The 27,604-nt window shown below is 38.2% G+C and overlaps 4 protein-coding genes across 4 annotated transcripts in view; 2 read left to right on the forward strand and 2 right to left on the reverse strand.

Annotated features, from left to right (window-relative positions):
* The window catches only part of mmp14a (matrix metallopeptidase 14a (membrane-inserted)), a 15,821-nt gene extending 8,404 nt beyond the window's left edge, over nucleotides 1-7,417 (reverse strand). Inside the window, exon 1 of the mRNA XM_079257306.1 lies at nucleotides 7,038-7,417. Coding sequence (XP_079113432.1) covers nucleotides 7,038-7,121 — 84 coding nt within the window. The 5' untranslated portion in view covers nucleotides 7,122-7,417. The remainder of the gene's footprint in view (nucleotides 1-7,037) is intronic.
* Nucleotides 7,418-10,114: 2,697 nt separating this feature from the next.
* On the forward strand, nucleotides 10,115-18,729 carry lrp10 (low density lipoprotein receptor-related protein 10). The gene is made up of 10 exons (XM_079257997.1): nucleotides 10,115-10,152; nucleotides 11,848-12,026; nucleotides 12,155-12,187; nucleotides 12,471-12,615; nucleotides 12,949-13,142; nucleotides 13,270-13,832; nucleotides 13,921-14,357; nucleotides 15,339-15,533; nucleotides 16,007-16,136; nucleotides 16,778-18,729. The coding sequence occupies exons 2-10, from the start codon at nucleotides 11,978-11,980 to the stop codon at nucleotides 17,411-17,413; spliced, it is 2,382 nt and encodes a 793-aa protein (XP_079114123.1). The 5' UTR covers nucleotides 10,115-10,152; nucleotides 11,848-11,977; the 3' UTR covers nucleotides 17,414-18,729.
* A 1,461-nt stretch (nucleotides 18,730-20,190) lies between these two features.
* On the forward strand, nucleotides 20,191-25,042 carry cirop (ciliated left-right organizer metallopeptidase; the record flags this gene model as incomplete). The annotated part of the gene is made up of 12 exons (XM_079257774.1): nucleotides 20,191-20,539; nucleotides 20,614-20,707; nucleotides 21,504-21,555; nucleotides 21,635-21,784; nucleotides 21,975-22,100; nucleotides 22,199-22,283; nucleotides 22,395-22,537; nucleotides 22,612-22,795; nucleotides 22,907-22,976; nucleotides 23,061-23,157; nucleotides 23,590-23,721; nucleotides 24,929-25,042. 12 exons carry the CDS (start codon nucleotides 20,191-20,193, stop codon nucleotides 25,040-25,042), a joined length of 1,596 nt encoding a protein of 531 aa, XP_079113900.1.
* A 493-nt stretch (nucleotides 25,043-25,535) lies between these two features.
* Nucleotides 25,536-27,345, reverse strand: LOC306769209 (E3 ubiquitin-protein ligase RNF19B-like; the record flags this gene model as incomplete). Its single annotated transcript, XM_079257775.1, has 4 exons — nucleotides 25,536-26,536; nucleotides 26,664-26,834; nucleotides 27,001-27,095; nucleotides 27,249-27,345. 4 exons carry the CDS (start codon nucleotides 27,343-27,345, stop codon nucleotides 26,087-26,089), a joined length of 813 nt encoding a protein of 270 aa, XP_079113901.1. The 3' UTR covers nucleotides 25,536-26,086.
* Nucleotides 27,346-27,604: the final 259 nt, after the last annotated feature.

Raw genomic sequence — 27,604 nt, forward strand, 5'->3', positions numbered from 1 at the left:
CTTGTACAAGCCTGTGGGTGTTTGTCTGCTCCCAGTCAATTTTCAGAGTTTGTCTGGACCTGCAGCTCTGAGCTCAGATGTTTAACACACACTTCATGGTGAGAGACACAAAGGTGTTTGTGTTTGTCTGCATCTGAAAGGGTTCTTGTGCACCAAGATGACTTCTTAATCTATTCCTCCTACTGTGGCCAACACATGCCGGAGTAACTCAGTATGCTAAACTTATTTTATTCTCTTCTTTAGACATTATCCCATTTACAAACTCTTAAAGCCAACACCAAATCCTAAAAAGTCACTGTGATTTATGCTGAGCTTGTTAGGGTAAACTTTGTTGTGGGCTCATTTGGTAGCATGAGAGGAACTGAGGGCCAAATAAAACACAATCTAAAAACACTGATGTCATTTTAGTTACGATGAGCCACAACTCTGTCTAGACAACTGCAGCCAAAGACAACTAGCAGTTATAATGCTGGAAAAAGTAACATTTTCAGCAACATTTAAGTTACTCAGTGCTTGACCTTGAGCTCTCTCTGGCCCCATCTAGGTCTGTCGTCCTCTTTGCTGTCTGTCCTCATGTCAACCAAAACCACCACTATTTATCTTTGCACATAAAAGGCGAGCTGTTTCTTTCCGCTGTCTGCTGCTGGTGGTCTAACACTGGACCAAGACACTGTTAGAGAAACAGTTGACATTGTGGAAGACATTACTGGAAGTTCTGCCAGGACATAGTCAGCATGAGAACATGAAGTGGAGGGAAATTTGGCTTTTTATTCCAATATTTTTCTAAAATGTAGAAGCCTCTCAAATGAACTTACTTTATGTGCATAACTTAAAAATTAAGCATGTGATTTTACACAAACTAGATGTGGGTTAGTGTAATGTTGCACATATTTTGTTAGCTTAGAAGAGTTGACGGATATTTGTTGGCACTGCACAGAGGCTATGCTAGTTGTTTCCACATCTATATTCAGTGTTAAGTTTTATATCAACCAAGCTGTCTTTTTGGAGTGGCAGAAGAGCAAATGCATCCTTAAGTATGTTTACAATTATGACTTAGCACACATTTACATCTCCACAACAAATTATGTCATGGAATTACCCCAAATTCGTTCTTTAGCATCATGTAAACCTTAGATATCTCTCTTGTTCCATAGGCTCCATATGTGTTGGTTTTCTCTTGAGGCTTGCATCCAAAAAGAAGGGTAAAGCAGGGGGAGGGATGGAAATCCAGCAACTCAGCCCAGCTACCTTACCATGCTGTACACAACGTGTGCACACACAGTCACTGTTAGTCATGTGGTGGGCAGTGAGGCCAGAGAACAAGGTTCACTTATGATGAGCTGCAGAGAGGCACCTTATCCCCTTCTCTACATTTCTGCATGTCCAGTCTGACTAGTTCTTCAAGATTTGTTCGGACTTTTTAAGCATCTTGTAAATCTAATTCATCCACTGACTAGTAAGTTTGCTTTCTGTACTTCTGGACTGACTGCTCCTAGTGTGTCCTGTGGCTCCAGTGTGGTGACACGTCTGCGTCTATAAAAACACCCCCTCCCCCCAACCAACCCACACACCCACACACACACTCCACTTCCCTTCACTAGTTCCAAACTACTCCACACACCACCACCTCTGGTTGGCGCACCAGCTATCCCAGCATGCACCCCTCTTCTCTGGAACTCCCAGCAGCCACCATCAAAGCTTCTATTTATTGAGACTTGTACATGGCCAGTATTGTTGGCCAGTTAGCATGCTACACAGCCATGTGTGGGCTGGCTGCGGGTTTGCTAGACACAACCCTGGGTGTTACAGTGACATGTGGCCTAGATGTATATTACACAGGCAGGGAAATATAGCTAATATGACGTGTAATGTAAAGAGTCTGTGACGTTACTCCAGCCTTATACAAAATGGAAAAATCAGACATTTCCATTTATTTTTTAACGAAAACAATAAACAAAAGAATACAGTTGGAGTGGAAAGTGAAAACACATTTTTCACTTTTTCTGAATGACCTGTTCATTACAAAAACTAATATCTATCTGTCTATCTGTCTCAATAATAAGCTACCTACCTATCTTGACAACCAACTAGCTAGCATGCTAGCTGGTTATAAAACTGGCTAGATTTGGACTACTTTGGTTGTCTTCCTGTTTCAAATAAACACTTATACTGATACACATATGTGTTTTTTTCCCCTTTTTTTCTACTTACTGGTAAATGAACCAATAGCTACCTCACAATTTGTACTTTCTGATACTGGTACAACCAGCACCTTAGGCCAGTCTGCACATTTCAATTTCATTGTGGTTGTGCAATGACAATAAAGACATTGAACATTGAAGATGCTAAATTCCTCATCCTATCTGCAGTATTCCAAGTAATTTTTAAATCTGTTTCCTATATTTTTTCCCTCTTGTCATTCTTATTGATCATAGAGTAAAATCTATACCAACAGTTGAAGATTTTGACTATCTTTAGATCTTGTTTGGTTCATCTTCTGTCATTCCTTATAACTCAGCTTGAATGAATAGTCTGAGAGTTCAGTCACCTATGGCTGCATGAAGAGTTTTTACCCATCTCACAGACAAAGTAGCATGATCTTTGGGCTCTAAAATGTGAAAAACTACATTACCATCTGGTAGTTTAACGGGAGAAAAATTAGCTTTTTTTTTTACTTTGTGCAATAACTGCTGTTTTTCCAATGCCATAGCACAACCTTGTTGTGAAGTTTATTTTTTTGTACGCCACATGTAAGTACAAAAGTGAGCCAGCAGAAGATGGTACAACACAATCCCTCAGAATCAGGTCAAACAATAAGGTTTCCATTTACAGTCCTGATTATGTCGGTTGATACTGTGCCCCTGTTCTCACACAAGCTAAAACAGGTTTGTGTCCACAATGCTATGCAGTATACGTTATGTCCCTGTGGGTTATCACCTATCATGAGAAATGTATGTGCTTACTATTTTCAAACACAATTACTCACATTTGTTTTTGTGAGACTGTTCCCCGGATGCACAATAATAAAGAATAAAAAAAACCCAACCACAAGTTCCTTAAAAGTTATAGGGAAAACAAATCCACTTACATTTACACTCCCTGTGGTAGAAAACAAAAGAAGACATTTCAAGCCAACAGAAAACTGCTGTAAAAAGCATTAAGTTGGTATTTTCTCTATAGAAGCTATATTAGGTGACTAAATATAAAAATGAGAATTGTTATGAGCTCAGTCTTTATATACTGGTGCAAACTTCAAAAGGATGATTTTTAGGTTTTTTTTCTCTCCCTTTCCTCTCCCTTTATCTCTTTCACTTTTCTTATGAGGTGTTTTTTTTCTTTTCTCTTTCTGTCTTTCGTCTGTCCTCTCTGGTCCAGCAGTACAAACTCTACAATTCAAACAATAATACAAAATAAATATAGAAATAAAATAAAAATTCAGAAAGTCAAGGGGATCATTATATCTATAAAGCTTCCCTTGGCAGAGAAAATTTGCTCAGCAGAACACAGCATCCAGACCATCATTCTGATTGCCTAAATGCTGGACAAGACAAAAAAAGAAAGAAAAAAAAGGATGGAATAGAGCCTCAAGGAAGGCAGAGAATGATCGAAAGTCTTAAGTTATTTGAGAGTGAGAGGTAAAAGCATTAGGAGGAATAGTGGGCAAAGGAAGAGGGGTTAGGAGTAAGGCTGTATTTAAATTATAAGGCTTGAGTCAGTTGTTCCTCTTGTCTGTGCCAATGGAAAAAAACTGAGTGGCTCATAAGTGGCTGAATCTCAGTTTACCTTCATTTCTTGGCGTCTTTGACCTAGTTAGCACACACACCAATGCCATGTGATATATTTTCAGCTTCCTCATCCAGCAGATAAAATAAGACAACAGTACTTTCCTATTAAACATAATGTGGAAAAAGGATTTGAGTACTTCTCTATGAGTCCATTTTAAAGTTTTAACAATGTTTTGAAGGTAATATCTTAGCTGTTTATTAGATCTTATGACAAGTGTAATTAGAAATATTGTGGAAATATAACTGAGTTCACTATTAGTAAGTAAAATTGTTACATCACAGCACTAAATTGCTTGATACTTCTTGATACTACACTTTGTAAGCTTTACTAACATGTATTATCACTGATAGTGAAACCCAAAACATGATCAAGTTGCCAAAATACAATTTTGCAGCTTAGTTGTGTTTTTTAAGGATCCCCGTAATATGATTGGAGACTATTTTTGGTAAGTTTGCACATTTTGGTGACAAAATATGATCTTTTTAAGTATTTAAATACATTAAAAGAGTAAAAGAAGACTACATTGTGGATTAGCTGTATGCACAGCCTCTCAAGAAAATACTGCCTTACCACCGTCCTGTGGTACAGGAAGAGAAATGAAGAGAAGACAAAAATAAAGGCTGAGTGAGGGACAGGTAAATTTGATGTCAAATTTGGTTGTTATAAACAGATTAAATGGCATAGCAATCATGAAATGGAAGCAACATCTTGAAGAAGATATAGACAGATCTAGTCACAGCTTAATACTAGAAAAGTGCATTAATACTGATTTGTGTAATTTAAACCAATGACAAAAAAGGAAAAAAATCAAACCAAACCAAGAGTAAAAAGCAACAAAAAGCATCCAAAAAAATAAACAATTTGATGTGGTCAAGCTACATCTGGTCACATTTTTTTGTCTTTCCACTTTTGGTTGGTGAAATGTCTGTTTATTCATTGTCCGTGTAGCCAATTTCTAGAAGTGCAAAAAAGAATGTATTTTACTTGGCCCACCAGCATTTGACCCCAGTTTGGGAACCAGTGAAGGATTTAAGTTTGAAGCACACTTACTGCAGCAGAAGGATAACTTTACTCTCATCAAAGAATAAAGCTACTGGTTTAGTAGGTGGTCCAAGCATTTCAGTCAGATTTTGTTTCAACTCATCTGGAATTTAACCTCATTGTCTAACCAGCTGAGCACCTGAAAGGCACAGCTTTAGGATTTAAAATTTTGATCAAAATCATGGGAAAAAAACTCGCATTTTAAACATGTACTTTTGCACCTCTTGGCCTGTTGGTAGACTTTTTCTCTTTGAAGTTCACTGTAATACCAAGCTGGATCATTTTCCTACAAACAGAACAAAGATTACTCTTTCTTGTAGTTCACTGGTTTTCCTTAAAGACAGATCCAGTTGATTGTGTTGACATTTAATAAATGAGACTCCCTGCTTGTCAAGTCAGCATGCAGCACTGCTTGACCCACACTTTTCTTTAATGTTACATCACTAGAGTTCCTGTTGAGACAAATTTAATTGAACCCACATGTGTTTTGACAAGAGCTGCAACCTGTCAGTGGGATCATGAAACATGTATTTATAAAGGGTTAATGGAAATCTCCCAGATTTTTGTATGATTTGTTTTCATTTCTGCTCACTTCCTACACTCATTCTGTCCACATAAGTATTTCAGTTAAGATGAAAAAACTTAGGCAAGGCGATAAAACAAAAAAAAAAGGAATAAAAACAGATGCTGGAGGCAACTTCAAGAGAAGTTGTTTCATATTCGGAGATTTATGGAAGTAATTTCTCTTGGCGGGGCTTCTCTTGTCACTCATTATAGATTAAGTGGGTTTGATCTGTCAGGGAAATCAGAGAGGGATGTTCTTATGTTAAGCAACACTGATAAACCACAAAATTCCTCTCTGACAGTGTATATGTCATGTAGATGTTATTTTGTCTTTGCCTTTCCCATCAGCCAACTTCCAGTTTAGTCTACGTTTTCCTATCACACACACTGGTCTAAGTTATGATCACAGGTTTCACATGGGGATGGAGCCATGAACCCATAATTAAAGATTATCCTCTTTCTGCATCAACACTGACTGGTGTGTCACACAGGAACACCTTTCCCTACATAACCTGTACCACAGACAACACATTCACTTGTAAACCGATGTGTCTCAAGATAAAAAAACCTCCTATGATTGTTATCACTATCGTCCTACTGAAGTTATACAGAGCTGCAGTGATGTTAGAGATGCTATCCTTCAGATTTTTTAAAACCAACACTGACCTAAATTGCACTGTTTTCTCGATTTGTTTACAGACATTCATCACTATGTCAGTGCTCAGCATATGGCAGCCCCTCCGGCCTCTTGTAAACTGTCTGACTTATCCACCTCGTCTGGCTTGACTCACACGCCAGCATCTTGTGGTCAGTGACTAAGGTCTTCTCTGGCTCCTTCGTGCATCATGTGTCTGACCAACACAAAACAGAATCTTGTAAATGTCAATTAAAGCTGCAGCTAATGAGCGATAAATGATGAATTCTGTCTTTTTGAGGGAAATGTCTCACATCTGGATCGCCTCGCAATACAGCTGATTACAATCTGATACTGGTCTTACATCAGAAGCCTTTTCTTCTCCTCATTCTTTTAACCAGCTGTTGTTGAAACTTTTAGGGAAGATGGGAGATGAAATCTAACATGTAGCAAGACATCATGGTTTCTCTTCAGTAAATCATCTACAATATTGCACAAGCCAGACCATGCAGGAGTGTCAACTGGAAAATCACATGTTGATACTGCGGTGCTTCCTTTCCAGTTTGTTGTGAAGGCAGACCATCTTCATCGCCTGCTGTTTGCAGTCTATGCAGGCAGATGAAACCCATTAACCCCCCCCCCTTAATACCTCAAGTACCCCATTTTTTTTTTCTAGGAACAAAGCAGCTCAGCTGAAGTTTCTGAGCTCTGCTCCTGCTTAGCTGGATTCCCCCTCCTCTTTCTCAGATTACAGAGGCAAATTTAAGACACTTGTAAACAAAAAAAAAAGAGAAAAAATATTCAAGATTTATAGAAGACAAAGGAAAACGTAAGAAGGGAATTCCTCAGTGCTTGAACAGAAAAAAAAAAACATCTCAGAAATCTGAGACATCATTAAAGCTGAGCTATGTGATGTCATGATAAGAAACTAAACCAAAACTAATGTCTTTTTTTTTTTTTTTTAAATATACAATGTTTAAAGTAAATATCTCCTTTCCTTCGTGTTACTGACCTCAGCTTGCAGTACGTTTGCAGTGACGGAGTTGAAGCAAAAGCAGCAGAGACCGCAGGTCAGGCTGAGCAGCTGCGGCAGCATTCTGGTATCTGCAAACAACCCTCCCCAAAAAAATAGCTCAGCAAACTCGACGCAAATCCGTCTTCACGGTCGTCGAAAACAAAAGAAAAAGAAAAAAATGACGATGGAGAACTATACTGCTTCACTTTTTTTTTTCCTGTTTCCACATGGAAACTTTTGGCGCACCGATCACCTTCTCCGCGCAAAAGCGACTCCACTGGAGTTAAGGCTGAATAAAAAATCAAACAAATGATAAAACTTACAAAGTTCTGAAAACACCTGGTTACTGTAACTTCATATTTAAGCTTTCCTGACGCTTGGTTGTGTGCAGCGTTTGAGGGGAGAGAAGGAGACAGAGAGACAGATTTCCCTGAAGGTCCTCCTCCAGATGTGCGCACGTCATTTTATACAGGGCTGCGCGCGGACATCTTACCAAGTTTACAGATTTGATGTTTACTTTAGTGACTGTAATGATACTTATGAAATATTTTACTGTTCGGTGTTAGTATTGATATGTAATCAGAAATGTTAGACAATTAGATTTTTCAATGTTGGAAAACTTGCATATTCTGTCAGAATTCGGTTTGATGGTTTTTCTTCATTATGGATCATATTTCAATCAAGAATAGGGAAGAAAAAAAAGAATGGGAAAAAAAAAAGGGGGGGGGGGGGGGCATGGGCACCAAAGGAAGCCATCCACTGATAAGTAAACAAAATAAGTAATTTATAAGAGTGGAGGTTTGTATCCAATTCCTTAGTTGGATAATTTTGCATCTTTATTGATTTATTTGAGTAATTTCCTATTAGTTTTTTTTTTGTCAATTTATACATTCTGTGTGTGTTTTATGTATCATATTGATCATATAAGACTTTTTAAACAAAAAAAAAAAACACTCTCTGATTGAAGTTTGAGCACATTTTAAGCCCAATCAGTTCATTGAGCTATTTTTTTTTATGTTCAACTGAAACTTGGTGGACAAATAGACATGATTTCAAACCATCATGTAATGAGTTCATAGGAAATGTAATAAATATACATGTGGACAAGGTGGTATCAATAAACAGGTTCCATGACATCATCATGGAAGTGGTTTCTCGGTGAAAGAGAAGCAGTCTATATTAGGTAAAGTGCATCAAGAAGCAGTAGCCAAGAAGTGTTTGACGCCACTAAATTTCCATAAATGAGCACAACAAATTTTACGTATGTGCTTGTTTCACTTCCGTCTTCTAGATTGCAACTTTTTAGAATTACTCATAGAGGTATACAACTTTACAAAATTACAGTCCCCAGTTTTGTTTGAGGCCTTATATTGATGTTGTTGATTTGTGTCTCTCTGTGATACTTTAACTTCTTTACTGTGTGTGTGGCCCTGTGATGCACAGATGATCTGTCCAGGATCCAACCCTAACCCTTTCACCTGATGATTGCTGGGATAGACTCCTGCTTCTCTTTGACCATGAATTGGCCTGAGTGGTATAGAAAATGAATGAATGAATGGTTTAATGGGCACATGTCTGTCTTTTCGGCGACACGCATTCTAACTCAAGGAGTGGATCTATAACCCCTTGACTCTTTGAGTACACTGGCCTGATGGGCTATTTCTGTAATGTGTCTATTTAATCAATTGGACAGGAGTAGAAATATAGAAGTAATTTAATCTCCTTATCCTCAGATGAAGCAAGGATTTGGTACAGGAATTAACAAAGGTTCATAATCTTGAAGATGTGTAATATTTTATTGTAATATGTCATCAACACATAAATATGAAGAAGAAGCTATAAATAAAAGAATCACATTAATTTTATGTATTAAAATACCAATTGCACATGCATACATCAAAGACCATATTAAATACAGTAATATATTATAATGCATCGCTGACTTGAACATTTGAGTAACACAAAAAGGACATGGATAATATTTTCTTATTTGTGCAGATGTACATGTTAAAGTTTGACAAATTCAGTGCTGACTTTAAAAACGTGGTTTTGTTGCATCACAATTAATTTAAAAGTTAGTCAAGAATAAAATATAGACAGGTGACAAGTCTTCAGTTTGCTATGAAAAAAAAAAAAACACATTGTGTTTGAACAATATGGATCTAAAAAGATATTTTGATGGGGGGAACCAGGCAAAGGCACACGACCAGAAAAAGGCTGGCGCATGTAAATGACAGCTTCTGTAAAACATCCTGATTTTATGACATCATGAACAGAATACTAAACTCAAAAAGTCGTTTAACCTAAAAACAAACAAACAAACAAAAAACATATATATTTGTAGTCAGCAGTTGTACACTGAGGATGATTCTGCATTTTATGGATTTAATCTCTGCTGAACATTTATACCAAGAAAAACTTAACCACATCAGTAGTTTTATCCGTGTTCTTCAGCATTATTGGCTGTTTTTAACTTCATTTGTCACATCACGTGGTTTTATGACTTTTTACTTCATAAAATGTAATCAGTTTGTACAGACAAGTATTATTACCCATTTAGACAGTTGGCAAGATGATGCCGTGTGAGTGCTGCATTATAATCAGCAACATTTTATTTATTTATTTATATAATCAGAAACGTGGTAGTTTGGCTGTGGGACTTTGCATGATGCATTCACTTGCAGTTGGGCATTTGGGGTTTACCCAGTTAAGTCAGTTTACAGTAAACATTTCTTAAAATGTCATTGTTTGAACTTGCAACACCTGGGAGGTCCAAAAAAGGTTTTAAAACCACGTCTTATTCTATGAAAATACAATTTTATTCTTCTCTTATCTTTTAGAGTATATGATTCTTGTGCCAACCAGCACTGACACCTTGTGTTAAAAATTAATATTGCACTCTTTGCATTTCAGCTAATTGACCGCTGGTGCTTATTTAAACAGCGACATTATTGTGCTTTTTCCAGAACAATTTTAACCTTTGATTAAAACACAAAATTAATGTTTTTTATGAATGACAGGAAATCTGCGTCACTAGCCCCGCCCCTCATGCGCGAGCTGCAATATGCGGAAGTCGCTCAGAACTTGTCATCAAGAAAGGCCGACTGACATGGTAACGTAATCGCATTCAGCATTTTTTTTAACGACTTTAGTACATAATTTAAGCTTTTTGTTAAAATTATTAAATTTCTCTGTGTCCCACGATATGTGATGTTCTATTTTTAAGTCTTTTCTTGATGTGTCGCGGCATAGAAAGCCGAGTAAACGAGCGGCGGAAAAGAGGATGCTAGCTGTTAGCAGCTAGCGCGCTGTTAAAGCTCTTGTGACTTGGGAGGCGAGAAGCTGCTTCAAAGCGAAACTATCGTTTTCTGATCTCAACACAAGACCATTTTGTGGTCTAAAACAATATTACAGGAGTTTATTTAACAATAAATAAAAAAAAAAATTTAATTTGGATTAATTTGGGATGATTTTCGTCTCGGAAATGGCAGCGCTTTTGCCGTTGTTGTTGTTGAGAAGATTATGGGAAGGAAACTGCTGTGTTGTGTTAACAGGACGAAAATAACTTGTATTCAATGAGCCTCCCTAAGTATTGTGTTGTACTTCCTGATGTGGCACACAACAGGGATCGAAATGATAAAGAGTTTATTAGTGATCAATTTTCAGTTTCTCTGGAGAAGCAAACGACTTGTTCACGTTTACGTGTAGTTACATTGTCAAAAAAATGGTAGAAACAGAGTTACGACAAGTATATGCAAAGTTATATTATTGGTATAAGAAGGATTTTATGGTTGAGATAACGAGTACAATCTAAACAATATCCCCTCTTCCTTTTTTCTTTCTAATATTGTAAAGTAATTTTAAAAATGTAGTCAAAATAGAAATGCTTGGCACCGATTTTGACAGATTAAGTTTACTATTTGGTACTTTTTATTAATTTTTGTTTATATTTCTGACATTGAAAAGATAATATTAACCACAGACACCTTGTGAGGAAAGCAATGCCATGTTTGGTAAAAGTCATATTTGAGCATAACTCAGATATTTCGTACTACAAGTTTAATTCAACTTTACATGAATGAAAACTAGAATTGTTGTCATTTTCTACCAGTGATCAATGGGAGATATCTGTCTGATATCCTTTATGTTTATTTATTTACCATGTAATTTGCAAATGATCTCTGGGATTATTAAAGTGTTTTTTATGTAATTTAATTTAATTTCAATTTGCAAAAGCCTTGTTAGATTCTTTAAATCAGCTCCACAATGTTATTTATGGTTGATGAGTTTGAGGGGTGACAACTGAAAAGACCACCATGGCATGTAGATCAAATGCTTCTCCCTAAAGTATTAGGTTTCTTATAAATACAGTGGCTTCATTGTGAGTCCCCCCACTTTCTTAAACTACATAATTCCCCCAAATCACTTGAGATCAGAAAAGTATTTATCTTGTTTTCGGCTTTACTCATCGCAGAATACTAAAGATCCAAAGTGGAGTCCTCAGAGTAAATGTTAGTTTTTATTTTCTCTCATTTTCCTATAGCAGTGCATACAAATAAATTAGATATTTTAATGTATATTTCCCAGTACCTTGTAGGAAATTATTATTATTAAGATTTGTAATTATGGAAGAAACTATGAGTTTATGCAAAAGCATAAAAACAAAAACAAACAAAAAAGCATTTTATTACAATGGCTTGCTTTCACAAAATGCTCTGATGCTGTCAGGTGGAGTTCATTATCAGGTTTTGGCCCACAGGCAGATTTAACGTGTTTTTCACACATCTTTTTTTCTTTTACTTTGCAGGCGAAGTCTTCCTGAAAGAAGCTTCCTGAAATGGAGCTTATTTGAGATTTATTAGATATATATTTTTAGACTTCTGGAGTCTTCATATTTTTAATCAGTTTCAAACAATCAGAGAAGGAGTACAACCACAATGACAGTCAGTCACAAACTATACACACTTCTCATTTTTTCCATAACAGGTAAGTTATTACACACAGTGAATATGTTTTAGTTGCTTGTTTTTAAATGTTTATCAGCCAAAGGTTTGCATATTCCACATTATACAACATTTACAGTCTCTTTTTCTTTTTGCTTATTTCATTTCTAGTATGCGGCCAATTTGAGCCTGCCCTCTGCATGAGTAAGGAGTCTAATTAATTTGTATTAAATCATGTGATATGCAGCTGTCATGAAAGAATTTTTCAGTGTTGCATCACTGTTTTGTATTTTACAGCCTTATTGTAATCACTATGATAATAATTGTATCTTAATCCATTAAACGTGTGAGATCTTATAGAAAATTAATCAAAATGAGTGGTACTGCTTATTTGAATGTCCCCTCTCACAGAATTAAATGTACATTTCTATTCAAATCTGTATATGTATTGATATAATTTGTTGCTTTTTGTTGATTTGTTTCTCAGCCCACTGTGGGCATTCAACTCAGGTCATAGACAGTGAAGTGGGAGAGATCAGGAGTTCTGCTTACCGCAGCTGGTCCTATGGCTTTGGCTTTACTTATGACTGCTGGGTCATCAAAGGTTCAGAAAAAGAACCCATCGTTCTCAGGTACAGACTCTGAGGGGTTAGATTTGCACTTTATTGTTATCAAAGCTCACCGGAGTAGCATTATTTCCTTGTATTGCATTTTTATCAGCTGGAATAAATATCGGCCGAGGTAAAGTCAGTACAAACGTGACTGGATTATAGTTTGAATGTTATTGCTTTTTTGTTTTGCTTTGTCATATTGGAAGTATTTGGGTAATGGATTTTTTTCTGGTGGTTTCCGGTCACACAGATCCACTGTGCTTTATAATCTTTCATTCATGGCAGTTTAATTCTTTTTGCAGAAAGGTTTGCCTGTTTACTGATATACTCTTTCTTATTGAAAATCCTTCCCAGCTTCTCTCAGTTCTCAGTGCGGTGTAAGAAGGAATGGGTGTCCATAAAATCATCAGCTGGCGGTGAGCCACTGGTTCTGTGTGGCTCCAAGTTGCCACAGCCATTAGAGTTCCCTGGGGGAAACATTACAGTGGTGCACCATTTTCTCCCGCATCTGTTCCCAGTGTCATCGTTTCTGCTGAATTATGCCAGAGGTATGACAATGCCTACGGTAGTATCACTGCTTTCTGAATTTTATACTGAACTTTTGTTTAAAGTTTCAGTTCTTTTCATTTAAACAACAAAAAAAAAATTCATCCACTTCTGCTTAATATCACCCAGACTCAGGCGACTGCTCAAAGACCTCTTTTAAATGCCTCGGGGGTCGATGCCTCCCCCTGTCCTGGCGCTGTAATGGGCAGGTCGAGTGTCTTGGTGAAGGTATCGGCACGGATGAGCTGGGCTGTGACAACGACATTGATTACAGCCACGCAGAAACTGAAACTGCATCATATACAGAAATGAACAATGATTGGGACCGAGAGAGACATCCAATCACAGAGAAGACTTCGAGCTTAGTTAAACCAACTGAGGGGTACACTTATGGGGATCTTTGGTTCCCAGAGAGGGAGAAGGACCAGCCAAATCAAGAGCAGTTTATGACTCAGAAGGAGCTTGTTGTGACACCCACTCCCTTTGAGTGGCCTTGCGGGGGGCTTCTTCAGACCTTTTATGGGACCTTCTCGCCTCCATCCTCGCGGGGTCTCAGGCTGTTCTGTGTTTGGACTCTGGATCCTCAGGACTCCAGACCGCTGAGATTGGACCTACAGCAGCTGGTGTTGGGGTCTGGGGATAGGCTCACTGTCTACAACCGAGAGGAAGGCAAAGGGGACATTATCAAAAATGTGAGTATGCTTCACCAGTTTATATTTTTATTCCTAAAAAAGAAAACAAATCCTTTTGGTGAAAGTGCCTTCTCTCTACTTTTAACAGATCACCAGTGCATCCAATTACAAGTCAGTCCAAGTTGAGTCCCACACCGGCGTGCTGTCTTTAGCCTATGAGCGACTTGCTGGCTCGATGGGTGTCGGTTTTAAGGCTACATTCCACGTTGGGACGTACTGTCCTCCATGGGAAGGTCGGTGTGGAGGAGCAGCGGGAGGTTGCTTTACCCAGGAGCAGCGCTGTGATGGGAAATGGGACTGTCCTGAGACTGGGAAGGATGAGCAAGGTTGCAGGGGCTGCAGCCCGAATCAGTTTGCATGCGGCGTGTCTGGACAGAGAGCGATCATGTCCAACCACTTTCCTGGCAGGCCGCTGTGTTACCAGGTGACAGAGAGATGCAACTATCAGCTGGAGTGCGTGGATGGCAGTGATGAGAGGGAGTGCACTGTATGCCAGCCAGGGACCTTTCATTGTGACAGCGACAGGTCAGTGTGCACATTATGGGTGTTGCTACATACATCAAGAGTAACTAATGGAGGATTTTGTTTTAGTTGTCTGTATATTGTTTGCAGATGCAACATTTTATTTTTTTTTTAATCAGGTTGTGTAGTTGCTCTATTTTCCTTTAAAACTTAATCAAGGTATTAAAAAATTACCAATTCTTTTTATTTTATTTTATTTTTATTTTTATTTATTTATTATTTTATTTATTTTATTTATTTTTTGTTATATTTATTTCTTATCTTTTTTCTTTTTTATTTACGTATACACTTGTATTTTGTGTGCAAGTCCTTTGCAAATAAAGAGACAAAAACTTGAAAATTAATTTAAATGACAACTTTACTTGCTATTTTGAATTAAATCACATTGTTTTATAGAAATGTTTGGCAACTGTGATTTGTGTAAATAAAGAATCAGGGATAGGTGTGTCTTAACTTAGTGGGAACACAGCTGCATTTGGTGATGTATCTATAAAAGGATATAATAATAAGCCCTGCAAGTGGAGGTTTGAATTGGAACGTACGATGAGCTCTGTATGTGTGCACCATAATTTATTCATAAAGACTTAGGGTTATTTTCAACATGCTGTAGTTATATAAGGCGTTATTTTCAGATTTTTAGAGTAACTCTAAATCTTGTTTTCATTATGATTGTATCCAGGAGCCCAGTGTTTTGAACTGTGTTTAATAACTTGGCTGTTCTACACCAAATTATAACTAAAACATCAGATTATTAAGAAAATAAGCAGAAAATTAATTTATTGCTTTTACTGTGGATGTTGGATTTTGACAAAATACACAGCAGCTGACTTAACTCTTATCTTTTGCTGTGACAGAAAGAGTCCTGTGTCTCTTGACATGCATACAATAGCATACAGTATGTGTATTATTTTCATGTGAGGTGGAATCTCACTCGCGGTACACCTGCATGCTTCACTAACAGATGGCCCATTGTTTCCTCTGCAGGTGTGTGTTAGAGAGCTGGCGCTGTGACGGCCAAATGGATTGTAAAGACGGCACCGACGAGCTCAACTGCACCGTCATGCTGCCCCGTAAGGTCATCACAGCGGCAACAGTGGGCAGCCTTGTCTGCGGACTGTTGCTGGTCATCGCCATGGGCTGCACATGTAAACTGTACTCGCTCAGGACCAGAGAGTATAGGTGACTATTACTGTCTTATTTAAGTTGAGCTAAAAATGCATTCCTGTTTCAGCATAACAAGGCTTTTATGCAGCTTTGAAGAGTGACGCCTCAGCCTGAAATTTGTGCTGATAGTCTTAGATAATGACTCAGCAGATGTACACTTTATGTTTTTTAACTGTAGGTCTCAGTTGTTGGCAGGACTGTGTGCCAGAATCTGTCAATAGATGCTGCAGTCCATCTCTTCTGACAAAAACAAGTGAAGTTTTCATATGCAACTTGTGTCAGAGTGAGCTGTGCCGCTGTATTCATAAAAAGTACATAATCTCTATTAGGTGACCATAAGTAATGTCTACTGTGAGGATTTGGAGAGTTAATCATTTTGAAATTGGGTTGAGCAGTAATATAAACTGCAAAGAGAAAACTTAACATGCCAGCTGACTTTCTCTGCTTGCATCTAAAAGTGTCATTTTTTTTGGGGGGGGGGGTGGCAGCTTGTTTGCACCAATGAGTCGCCAGGAAGCAGAGTTGATCCAGCAGCAGGCTCCTCCCTCCTATGGTCAGCTGATTGCCCAGGGAATCATCCCCCCAGTGGAGGATTTCCCCACAGAAAACGCCAGTGAGGTGAGAAAGCAGGATTATCTGCATCATTTATTTATTATTTAAGTTTGCACTTTAAAAGAAACAGTAGAACATTCACAGAAAACAAAATAAAAAAAAAAAAAAGAAGGAAAAAGGTTCAAATGATGGACAATATGTGCAAATAATAATATTGATTACAGTGCTGGGGAGGTTGGATGCCCTTAAAGGGCTTATTGAGAACCTCACCCAAAAAAGCTGGTTGAACCAAAAAAAGAATTTGGACAAAAGCATATTGTCACACGTGATTAGTTTAAAAAAAAGAAATAAAAAGTTAAGTTCAGAGCTACTATAAACTGAAGACGGGGAGATTCTTGAATGCATTGATCCGTACTAAATAATCCATGGTACTGATGTAGGTTTTAAACTTGTGCCCTCTTATTATTCCCGCCGGCAGGCTTTGGACAGAAGTAGCAAAGTAAACCAAATGTGCTGTTACCATGCAGGTTAACTCAGAAGTGTTTTCATATTTCTCTGTGAAAACAGCTGAGCTTGTGAAGGTGTTAGTGTTCAAAACAAAACCTTCACTCATTCTTCCAACTTCAACATCAGTGTCTTGAATGAATGTCTCTGCAGCTTTTAATTGCTTTTCCACTCTCCATTCTTTGATTTTTCCACCTTGTCAGACCTCGTCCCTTTCTCTGAGAGGAATCCTCCAGCTTCTCCGTCAGGACGCCGCCAACTCCCCGCACCGCAGACGCCGGCCCCGGTTTGTCCGCAGGGCTGTTCGCCGTATGAGGAGGTGGGGTCTAATCCCTCGGGCTCCCTCCAGGCCGACTCAGACCTCAAGCTCCAGTCCGCAGCAGTCAAACGCCGCTCCCTCTGGTCAGGAACCATCTAACTCCACTCCAACGAGCTCCTCGTCGGCCGTTGAGGCCAGCAACCTGCCAGTTCCTCAGAAACTTCGCCTGCTGGCTCAGACGGAGCAGCAGCAGGAAGCTGCGCCTCCTCTTTTGCCTCTGCCACCTGTCGCCTCCCCACCTCCCCCTCCGTACGCTCCACCAGCTCCATCCCTGGACACTCCCCATTCCCCTCCCGTTGCCATCCCCCCTAGCAGCCCCTCTCTGGCCTCAATCTTCCACACACTCGGCCTGAGTATTTCCTTTTTCAGGGCCTCGCCTTCTTCCTCCTCCGCCAACTCTATGCGTCTCTCTGACTCTCCTTCTTTCTCTTCTTCGTCGTCCTCCTCAGATGACGAGGTGCTGCTTATCCCGTTGTCTGAAGACACCACATCAGAAGACGATGTTCCCTTGCTTACCTGAATGACTTCATCACTCAGCAACCCCCCCTCCCTCCCCTCTTTTTGCTTTATCCCCGTTACACTTTAATAACTGAGGAACCCAGTCTTTCCACATTTGTTTAAGCTGAAGCACAGGAGCGCCCTGCAACAAGACTCATCCTCTCTGTGCAAGTCTGGTGCCTTTTCGAAATTGCTTTGATTTGGGTTTGTTTGTCATTTGGAATCAAGTATTGGACTAATTGGTTTTATTTCCCTCAAAGTGAAGATGAAACATGGCTGGCGTATGTTAAAACGAGCTGTCGGCGAGTATCGGACGTGCACTTTACACTGGGCTGCACAGAGTAGGGTAAACCTTTGCACAGATGGATCTTCCCTGTCCAGATGCTGAGGCAGGCTACCGTCAGACTGAACGGTTTGCGTTCTTAATATGGAAACGATTGTGTTTGTGTGACTGCAACTGTGTGAATGCAGCTGCATCTTCGTCTTAACGTCGACAGTGGAGTATGACTCTGGATACGGATGTTCTCAGCATACTTCTGCCACTTGCGTTCAGTCTGATGTTCCATCACAAATGTATTATTGAGGACAAAATAGAGAATAGTTTCCCACTATTTAAGTGCCTTTTGAGGAGTTTCCTGTTGATAGTTTGAGGATATTGACAAGAATATTGACACACACTGCACACAGAAACACATAAGCTCGTGTTTTCTTCACATCTTGGCACGCAGCAACACATCAGTGGTTTTAATATAAGGTGATAGATGCATGTTTACTCTGCAAACTGGCAATAACCTTTTGGGGGCCCCTGTTTTAGCGCACATTGATTGCAAAGTAACTACGTGTCAAAGTACACATAGGTAAACCTTTCCAAGTGAATGAATGTAATCTACAAAGGTAAATGTTTCAGCAGACAATCTCTTTGGTGCCTGATTTTTATGATTTGTGTGTGGAGTGTGGGGTAGTAAGATGAGGTGCCCTAATAATAAAAAAAAATAAAATAAAATAAAAAAAAGGGGGGCCCGAAATTCACAAAATAACCTCAACTTTTGACGGGACTCGGATTGCTTTGTCACATGTGACACAACAACTTGTGGTGTGCCATTTGTATTATTATCATACAATTTATTGTGGTTTTTTTTTTTCAACTAGCTGCATATCTTTTTCTTTTAGGTTCTTTTTGCTTTGTTGAATGTATCGGGATCTATGTGGAGTAGCCAGAAATGTTAAATTAGCAAAGTAATGGAAGAAAAAAAAACTACAAAAAGTGATTTTATGATTTTAAAAGGGTCAACTTCACTGTATATAAGTAAAAATGTGGCTGTGATTAAACAATTTGCACTTTTACGTTTTTGACTTTGTGCTTGTGTTTTGGGGGAGGCGGGGAGTGAGGTGTGTGTGCACGGCAGCTTGACACCTCAGTAACACATGAAAGCCTCTTTGCATTGTGCTTTGTATTCTGAAGTTTAGGAGAAATTCACACAAGCTGATGAGTGGAGTTCTTTTAGCCATTCTCGCAGGTGAGAAGCGACCACTGAAGGAGTTTTGAGCTTTACTGCTGAGCAATGAGACTACATGGAAGATATGAGGTGTGTGATTATTATTTATAAAGTTTATATTGAAACCTGCATGCCAAATTGACAGAAAATGCTTGGAAATGGGTGACTGTACCCCCACTCCCCTGGCTGATAGCTACTTGTGAGATAAGCCTTTTACCTGGAAGAAGATTTCATCAGAAAGGTTTGATTTACAGTATTTTAACATTTAAAGAAAAACAAATTCGTATTTTTAGATCATTGTGTTAGTGTTTAAAATGGTAAAAATACAATTGAATTTCTGACTATAGAAAAGTAATAATATAAATGATGTAACTACAATCTGGACTTAGTGGACTTTAACTTAAATTGAATATTGCAAAGTCCAGTAGGCCAGTAAACCAACAAACAAAACTGGTGGGACTTTGATACAGGAAATGTTAGTTAATTTATTTTGTTTTGTTTGTATCAGTCACAATCAGTTTGTCCATTTCCGAAAAAAAAAAACCCAATCAAGTAAAACAAAAACAAAATAGGCAGAATCAAAGCTTGTATGCCTTATAATGTACACTTACAAGTAGAGTTACCTTAAATTATACAAATAAAGCAAATGCATTACATACACAATGTGTGACTTTTATAAAGAAAATCTCTCAGAAATAAACATAAATCATAAATGCACACGTCATATGTAAATTTCGCATTTAGTGATTCGTCACATCATGAACAAAAAATAAAGTATTACAGTTAGTGGGATTTTAGACTAAAACATCCAACTTTCAGCCATTGAACTCATTTTTATCAATACCAAAAATCTCCCCGGATTACCAAGAACACTGGTTTGATCATGTGGTTTTATACATTTGTGAGAATTAATCCACTTTGTTTTGAGAAGCACAGAATGTGACTTTGACTTTAATCATAAAATAGCCAGAGAGAGATTTATGGATTTAATGTTGTTTTCTTAGCATTGTTATATTGTTATACATTGTTATACATTCTACATGTAATGTATACATTGTATACATTGTTACACATTATACATTCTTACATTGTTATATTGTCATATCTCAGTTTTGAGATGTTGGTATTGTAATTATGATGTTTTTTTCACAGTAAAACTCAATATAATTTGATAAACAAATATACTGTATGTCTACAAATAGCAAAAATAGCCTTTACTAATAACATCAGTCATCCTTTTACCAACAAGTTGACCTCCATCCAGACACTCGGCTTCAGGATTCTTCTGGTGGTGTCAGCGATGATGGTTGAGCTTCCAGGAGCTCTGCACAAGTGCATCTTTGATGATGTTCAGGCTCAGATCAGAGTGGTCAGAGCAGCCACCATCCAGCCACATGACCATCCAACACTCAAAGCCCTGAACGGGGACAAACATTTGGAAACCTCTAAACAGCAAGCACAGCATCCAGGAGTAGCAGTGAAGCAGAGGAGCATTGCGGGAGAGTCAGTCCCGCCTACTTCAACAGCTCCACAGCCAATCAGGATTAAGACCTGGACTACCACAGAGAGTGACAATCTGTCAAAAGCTGAGAGAGGAAGGCTGGAGGCAGCAGTAGAGGAGGCTCTGAGGGTGGTATCCTCTGTACTGTCAGGTGAAAAAGAAAACAACACACACAACAGACTCACACACATGTATAAAGTGAGACTAACTTAAACTGTCCAACAGTGAATAGAGCTGCGGGCCCGCTGCTCCTCAGCAGAGACATCAACAAATACTGCAAGTTTCTCTGGAAAAATTCAAGTACCATCAACTACAACAGGTGTGTATACAGCTGTGGAACTCCGACCCTTTAAACATAACTCTGGACCTATTTTAAGTCTGCTTTTCTCGTAAATATAGTCATTTCACAAAGATTTCTTATTTAATTGTCAGCAAACTCCACAAAGAAATGTTCCAAAGATGATCAACCCATGTTAGTACCTAATACTAGACTATATATTTAGTGTATTACAGTAGGGCTGTGACGATATGCTTTTCTCCCGATTCGATTCGATTTTTTTGGGTGCCGATTCAATTTAAATTGCAATTCTCAAAATTCTTCAATATTGATGATTTTTTTTAAATTAAAAACAATTTTTTTTTTTTTAAATAAAACTTCTTTTTGCTAGTAATTTTTCTTCATTTTAGTTAGGAAAAAAACAACACAGTAGCCAGATCATCATTCTGCTGCTATAATGCCCAAGAAGACAAGTAAAAAGATCAATAAAACCAATGAAAATGACAAAAATTTTATAGTGTATTAATTTTATTTATTTGAAAAAAAAAATCGATTTTTAACAAAAAAAAAAAATCGATTTTAAAATTGTGAAGAATAAAATCCCGATTTCTGATTTTTCGATTCGATTTTCCCACCCCTATATTACAGCATGAAAATCCACAGAAGTTTTTCTATATTTATAGTTTTTATGATGAATAATTAGTCAGTAATGAAAAATTATGCATGAAAACATATGTAAAATATTTAGTTAAAGTAACTTTGATTAATTTCACTCTGTTGAATGACTGAAATTGTAAACCTTAAGTAAAAAAAAAAGCTTTGTGGTTTCTTTTCTCAGGTGTGGCAGAGCCAACAGCAACTACAGAAGTGAGACATGTCTGGGTCTAACAGTGAGTGTCACACTTTCATTTAGTCTGTCTGTTTGTTGCTTTTCCATTAAAACTTTTCCCTTAAACCCGGTGTGAACAGATTCCAGATGACCACCTGGCTGGATGCCGTATCTACCCACAGGCTGATTCCTCTCGCAGCTTTCTCATCAGAACTGAAGGCGCCGGACTTCCTGACACAGACTTCCTGCTTTATCTTCACATGCAGACGACTGACAAATGTAGACAAGAGGTGAAAACTTATCTAAACTATTCAGATAAAACGTTTGAAGGTAGATTGATTAATATCTGAGGACTGTTATTGAATCAATTTAACTTCTTACAAATTTGACATTATTTTTCCATTTCACTCACTGATAAAAGTACATTGTTATAAGTTTTTAATTAATTTTACCTTTTCTATTTACTTCCTGCTCATACAGCCTAATGTGTTGGCATATGCTGCCCACTGCCAGACGGACACACACGGACGGCCTGTGTTAGGGGTGGTGGTCATTTGCACAGACAGACTGAAAGGAGCTGCATACAGCCACAGGACTACTGTGCAGGTTTTGTAAATCTTGGATATAAATTGATGCTTTTATAACATGAAATGACATCTTTAATGTCGGATAAAAATGATAAAATGCAATTCTTTGTCTTCCAGACTGTGATTCATGAGTTATTTCATGCACTTGGCTTCTCTAAAGAGCTCTTCAACACCTGGCGAGACTGTTTAATTTCTCCTAAAGGTTTTCTTGTTCTTACTTTTTTGTGGCGTTAGTTAAATGTTAGTGTGTGTCTCTAGTCTTTGGTGGTGTGTGTGTGTTACTTTCCTGCATTTTTCTTTGATGCTACACTAGACGGTAGATGTTCTCCTCATGGCAAAGTGACTCACTCTGATGGATCAGGCCAGATGAGGATTTATACGCCATCTATCATTTTAGCCCTGCAGAAGCACCTGGTGTCCACTGATCCTGAACTGGGAGGGCTGCTGGAAAACCTGGTACTGATCAGCTCAAGTTCAACAGCTTTCCTGCTTTACATCCCTTCTTGTCTGACTCATGCTTTATTCTTAAGGATGCATCTGCAGACAGGCTGTCCTCTCACTGGGAGTCCCGTGTCCTGCAGGGGTCAATAATGGCAGCAGTGCTGGAAGATCCAACTATAGTCCGGATTGACCCAGTCACCTTAGCTGCATTACAGGACACCGGATGGTACACTGTAGATTTAACTATGGCACAAAGTCTGGTCTGGGGGGATGGTAAGAAACATAGATACATGGAAGAATCTAAAATGCTTGAATTATGCGTCTAAAGTTAATTAACATAAATATTAAACCACAAGTTGGGGATTAACGTGTTTTTACTAATAGGTGAAGGAGCCACGTTTGGCTCTCTGTCAACCTGCCAGGACAACTCCTCATCATTTTTCTGCAGTGGAAGGTAAATTCATATTCTTATTTGCTTTAACTTAGCTTTAGAGATAGTGTATGGCTCCCTTTTGATTTTAATAGAATGTTTTCTTAGTGGACGTGGGTGTCATTTCCTGCATCTCCACAAGGGGGAGTGTCAGACTGATCAATACCTGGAAGGGTGCAGAATCTATAAACTCCTGAAGAATGGAGTAAGTTGCAGCTTCACCAAACTAGTGTGTTCTTTAATAATCACAGAAGTTTATATATTTCTGTTTTTCTATTATCTATACCCCATTTTTATTCCTTAAAATCAAGAATATGACTTTTTTCCACAACTGTGCTTTGAACTTTGGGTAGAGTCTGTATTTTCTGCATTCTGATAGCTATTAGATAACTTCATTTGCCCTTTTTTTTCCTCCTCTTCAGAGTGAATGTTGGAAAAAAGAAAATTCCAGGTGGCCAGCCGAAGAAAACTTGATTGGAGAGATTTACGGTGTTGACAGTCGCTGCTTCTTCTCCAGTCTTATCAGACAGGTGTGTGTGTGTGTGTGTGTGTGCTTGTGAGAGGATAAATGTGTGTATCCTCTTTACTTTCTTTAAAATAACTCTTCATTTCTTCACCTGTCTATGTTGTGGATCAGGAGTATTTTCTTCAGATCAGCAGCTCTGTAGAAGGTCGCTGTTTCAGACACAGGTGTACTGGACTGAACAGGTACCAAATACAAGTGTTTGGCTCTGGGTGGGTGGACTGTCCAGCAGGCAGCACTATTCAGGTAATGTCACAAACAATGATGGGGAACAATGCAAATTTTAAATGCAGCTTTTACAGTTTCAAAACTTTGAACAAATATATTAGTTTACAGCTAAAACAAATAATGTTATTAAATCAAAGATTAATCATAGTATGATATATTTAATAAATTTCAGATATAGTCTAATTAAACAAATAGTGGTTGTGATGGTATAAATTAGTCGTCTTAATGAGCATAAAAAAGCATATTGCTAATGAAGCATGTTGATTAAAAACAAAGTTAACTTCAGCTAAAAGGAAACACTGGAAATAGTCAATTAGTCAATTAATCTATTTACTTCCTACATGGTTTTAATCCATATAAACACAGGGGGTGGGGGCGTTATACCTTAGACCTCTTGCCAGTAACAAGGTAACATATACTTGCTGAGTTTTAGTTGTTAAGAAAAATCCCTCAAAACTGGAAAACAGTTAAAAGTAAAGCTCGACGCACTCATTTCAAAATCCCTATAGTTGTTTTTCAGATCTCTAACTTTTCTTGTTTTACTTGGGAATTAGTGTTTTGTTTTTTTTGTTTTTTTACAAAACTGCTCCCCAATGTAAGAGTAGTACACAGAGGGCATCACAACTGTTGGTCTTGACAACATCAGACATCCAAGCCACTTGTCTGTCTTCCCTGTAACACTATTACACCTGTCTAAACTATGGATTAAGAGAAGCGTGAAAGGTTGTTGATGGACTGGGGAGCTGTCCAGGGTGTACCCTGCCTTTTGCCCAAAGACTGCTGGGATAGGCTCCAGCTTCCCCGTGACCCTTCATCGGACTGCGGTTAGGAAAATGAATGAATGAAAGGCTGTCACTTTCCAAATATACCAATCAATAAATAACTACATGGAAATGATTTATGTACTGTATGCACTATGACAAACAACAATGAATAAATAGAAATATGCATATAGCAACTATAACCAGATGAAAATTTGGGAACATGTTGAGGCTGGAAGCAGTTCAGATATTGCAGCTTCACCAAAATATGCCTTCTCCTTCTATTGCTTTTTATAAAAGTTCTCCTACAAATATTCAGATTTAAAGTGACAATAATGTATTGATATTAAATCCTGTAATATACATTGCTGCTAGTTTTTGGTACAACTGCTAATTCTCATTTTAATTTCTATAGTTTTATACAGCCTGTGTTATTTCTTTGCTTTTTCCACCTAACATTTCAGATAGAAGGATACCAGGGTTCAGTTTTCTGCCCAGACAGAAGGCTATGCTTGTACCCTGATGTTACTCCTCCACCTGAGGATGGAAACTCTCCTCATTTTGGCAATACATGGTGAGAAAAACTTCCAACCTGCAAAGTCATAATTTGTGCCAGTTTATTACTTAAAATAACTTCATTTTGTTGCTTTTCTTTAGGGATGGGAATGGGTCGTCTCTGCTCAGACTGCCTGCAGCTGCAGCTGCAGCTGTTAGCTGCACTGCTGCTTCTGTGTGTTTCCTGACTGCACTGCTGGTGTTTTACAGAAAATGTCAAACCAGTTTAGTCAGAATCAACCCTGTTGACCCAGAGAATCACACTGAGCTGTAGGAAAACTGCCTAAAGACTCATGAATGTAACCATAAACTTTCAGTAAAAGCAGTTCAATAAAAGGAATATGAAAAAAAACCAAAGTCATTTCTGTCCCGTCACTTTATTAAGAAAATGCTAAATGTGTTGCAGGAAGAACAATGATTCACAATGATCAGATTTTTTTTTCATTGAAGAGATTTAAAATAAAATCATTTATTTATAGAAACATTGTTTTGTAATTTTGTTTACCTTCAGCCCAACCATTGCCATTCAGTCATCCTAAACAGCCTTGTCATGTGAAATTTATAGCCAAGCCAGAAAGAGGTACAGAAACACAGCATATTAAACCATTAACCATCTTATGTCCTGATCTACCATTTGGTAGTGGTAAATGATTGAATACGATTATTTATTTTTTTTTAAATGTGGAAATAAATCTGCCTGAGTCATCTCTACTTACTGGTTTTGGTATGTAAAACTCAAAAACGTGTTTGTAAAACTATTCTTTCACATTTTGAAGACTTCACCATACAGTCTATGCATTTCACTGATGTTATTAAATTAAATCTCAACCTTTTGCTAAAAAACATTAATTCTTATTTTTGTAAAAACAATAATTTTCCTCTGGACTCTTTTCTTTAAAGTGCTAAGTGTCTTTTGGACTATATGAACTTATACTAAAACATGTTGCTCTCACCTTAAACAATTAATTATTAATAATAATTAAGACTTGTTTGTTATTGATTGTATTGTTTTTTTTTTTCCAGATTATTTTCCTTGATGATGATCAAACCAAGCCAAACTCGTATCTTTACTTCTTCCATACAGGGATGGAGGTCTGTCTGGGAGCTACACCACTTGGACAGATCTGGTACGGTGAGCTGGTCTTACAACATTTACTCTTTCGCTTCAGGCAGACAAAACAGAACTCCACATGGCAGCGAGGACATCTGATGTTTTTACAGAACTGCCGGTTGTGTTCCACCTTCATGCCACATACAGGACAGGCTCGGACGGAGGGGCAGCTGGTGACGCCCGTCACTTCAGGCAGGCTGATGCTTTCACACGTTTGCAGGAGTTTCAGGTCCTTGTTGATGCAGCCGTCATTGCCACAGCGGTCTGATCGAGGGCCTGGACCTTTCCATTGCCTCTGACACTGCCAGCAGAAGTTGTAGGTCTTCTGCTTAGTTGTACATATAATGCACTTGACACACAGATTGGACAAATCCTTCCTCTCCACGCATGTCTTGCACTGTGGGCACTAATATGGATGACATAAAAGCCAAAGTTTTAAAAAGGAAAACACCACAACAACTAAAAACGTCAGTGCTTTTTCCCCCTCTCTCTAAATAGCTTTTAGGACATTCATAGACCACTGGGTCACTTACTTGCTGGACCTCACTGTATTCTGCAGCAGCCAGGCGAGCCATGGTCTCCTCAAAGTACTTGATTTCTTCAGCTGTCAAATCCGCCAATCTGCGAACCTCTTGGTATGACCACAGTTTATTGCACTGTGTGGTGCCTTCTATTACAGCAGGACATCTGAATTTGTAATTCCCCTACAGACAACAAAACAGAAAGATCCTTTTAGGTGAAAGGAAACTTTGCAGATTTAGTTCTTTTTTTTTTTTTTTTTTTTTTTTTTACTCTTTAATTATCCTTCTTAATCTCATCGGATTAGTTTGAATAAGATTTGAACATAAAACATGTGAAGACGTGCAGCACCTCATCCAGCTGGCTGCGGCACCAGTGAGTCAGAGAATCAGGCGTGACGGCATGGCCGCAGGACATCTCTGCTCTGAGAGAGCTGAAGTCTGACGCTGTGAAGCAGAAAACTTTAGTTAAATAAAGACTATTTAAAGAGATATGAAGGAAAATTTTGATGATCTGCCCAAATATTTGTCACAAATGAAATAAAAACCCTAAATGCCATAATTTTTCTACAAATATATAAATGAATAAATAGATCTTACAGACTGGATCCAAGTCGTCTCCCCTGTCAACAAACTTAAGAGTCTTGTCTCGTGGATCGTATTTCTTCTCTGCCTGCTCTTGCTTCTGAAGGCTCATTTTAAATCTGTGGGGGGGAAAAAAAGACAATTTTAACTTAGAGTTCACTCAAAGTGTGTTTTTGTTTTGTTATCGTAGCTTTATTCTCCAGTGGTGCTGTGACTTTAAAACACTGTAAGGGCTCAAGGAAGAAGATTCACTGATCTGATAAGTCATAACCTTTTGTGAGACGTGAGAGATAACGGGCACAGCTCATTATTTTTCTATTCAAATAACTCCATACTTTTACTGAAACCGGCCCCACTCATATTATCAAAAT

Source organism: Telmatherina bonti (genome assembly GCF_933228915.1).
Source record: "Telmatherina bonti genome assembly, chromosome: 18".
NCBI lineage: Eukaryota > Metazoa > Chordata > Actinopteri > Atheriniformes > Telmatherinidae > Telmatherina > Telmatherina bonti.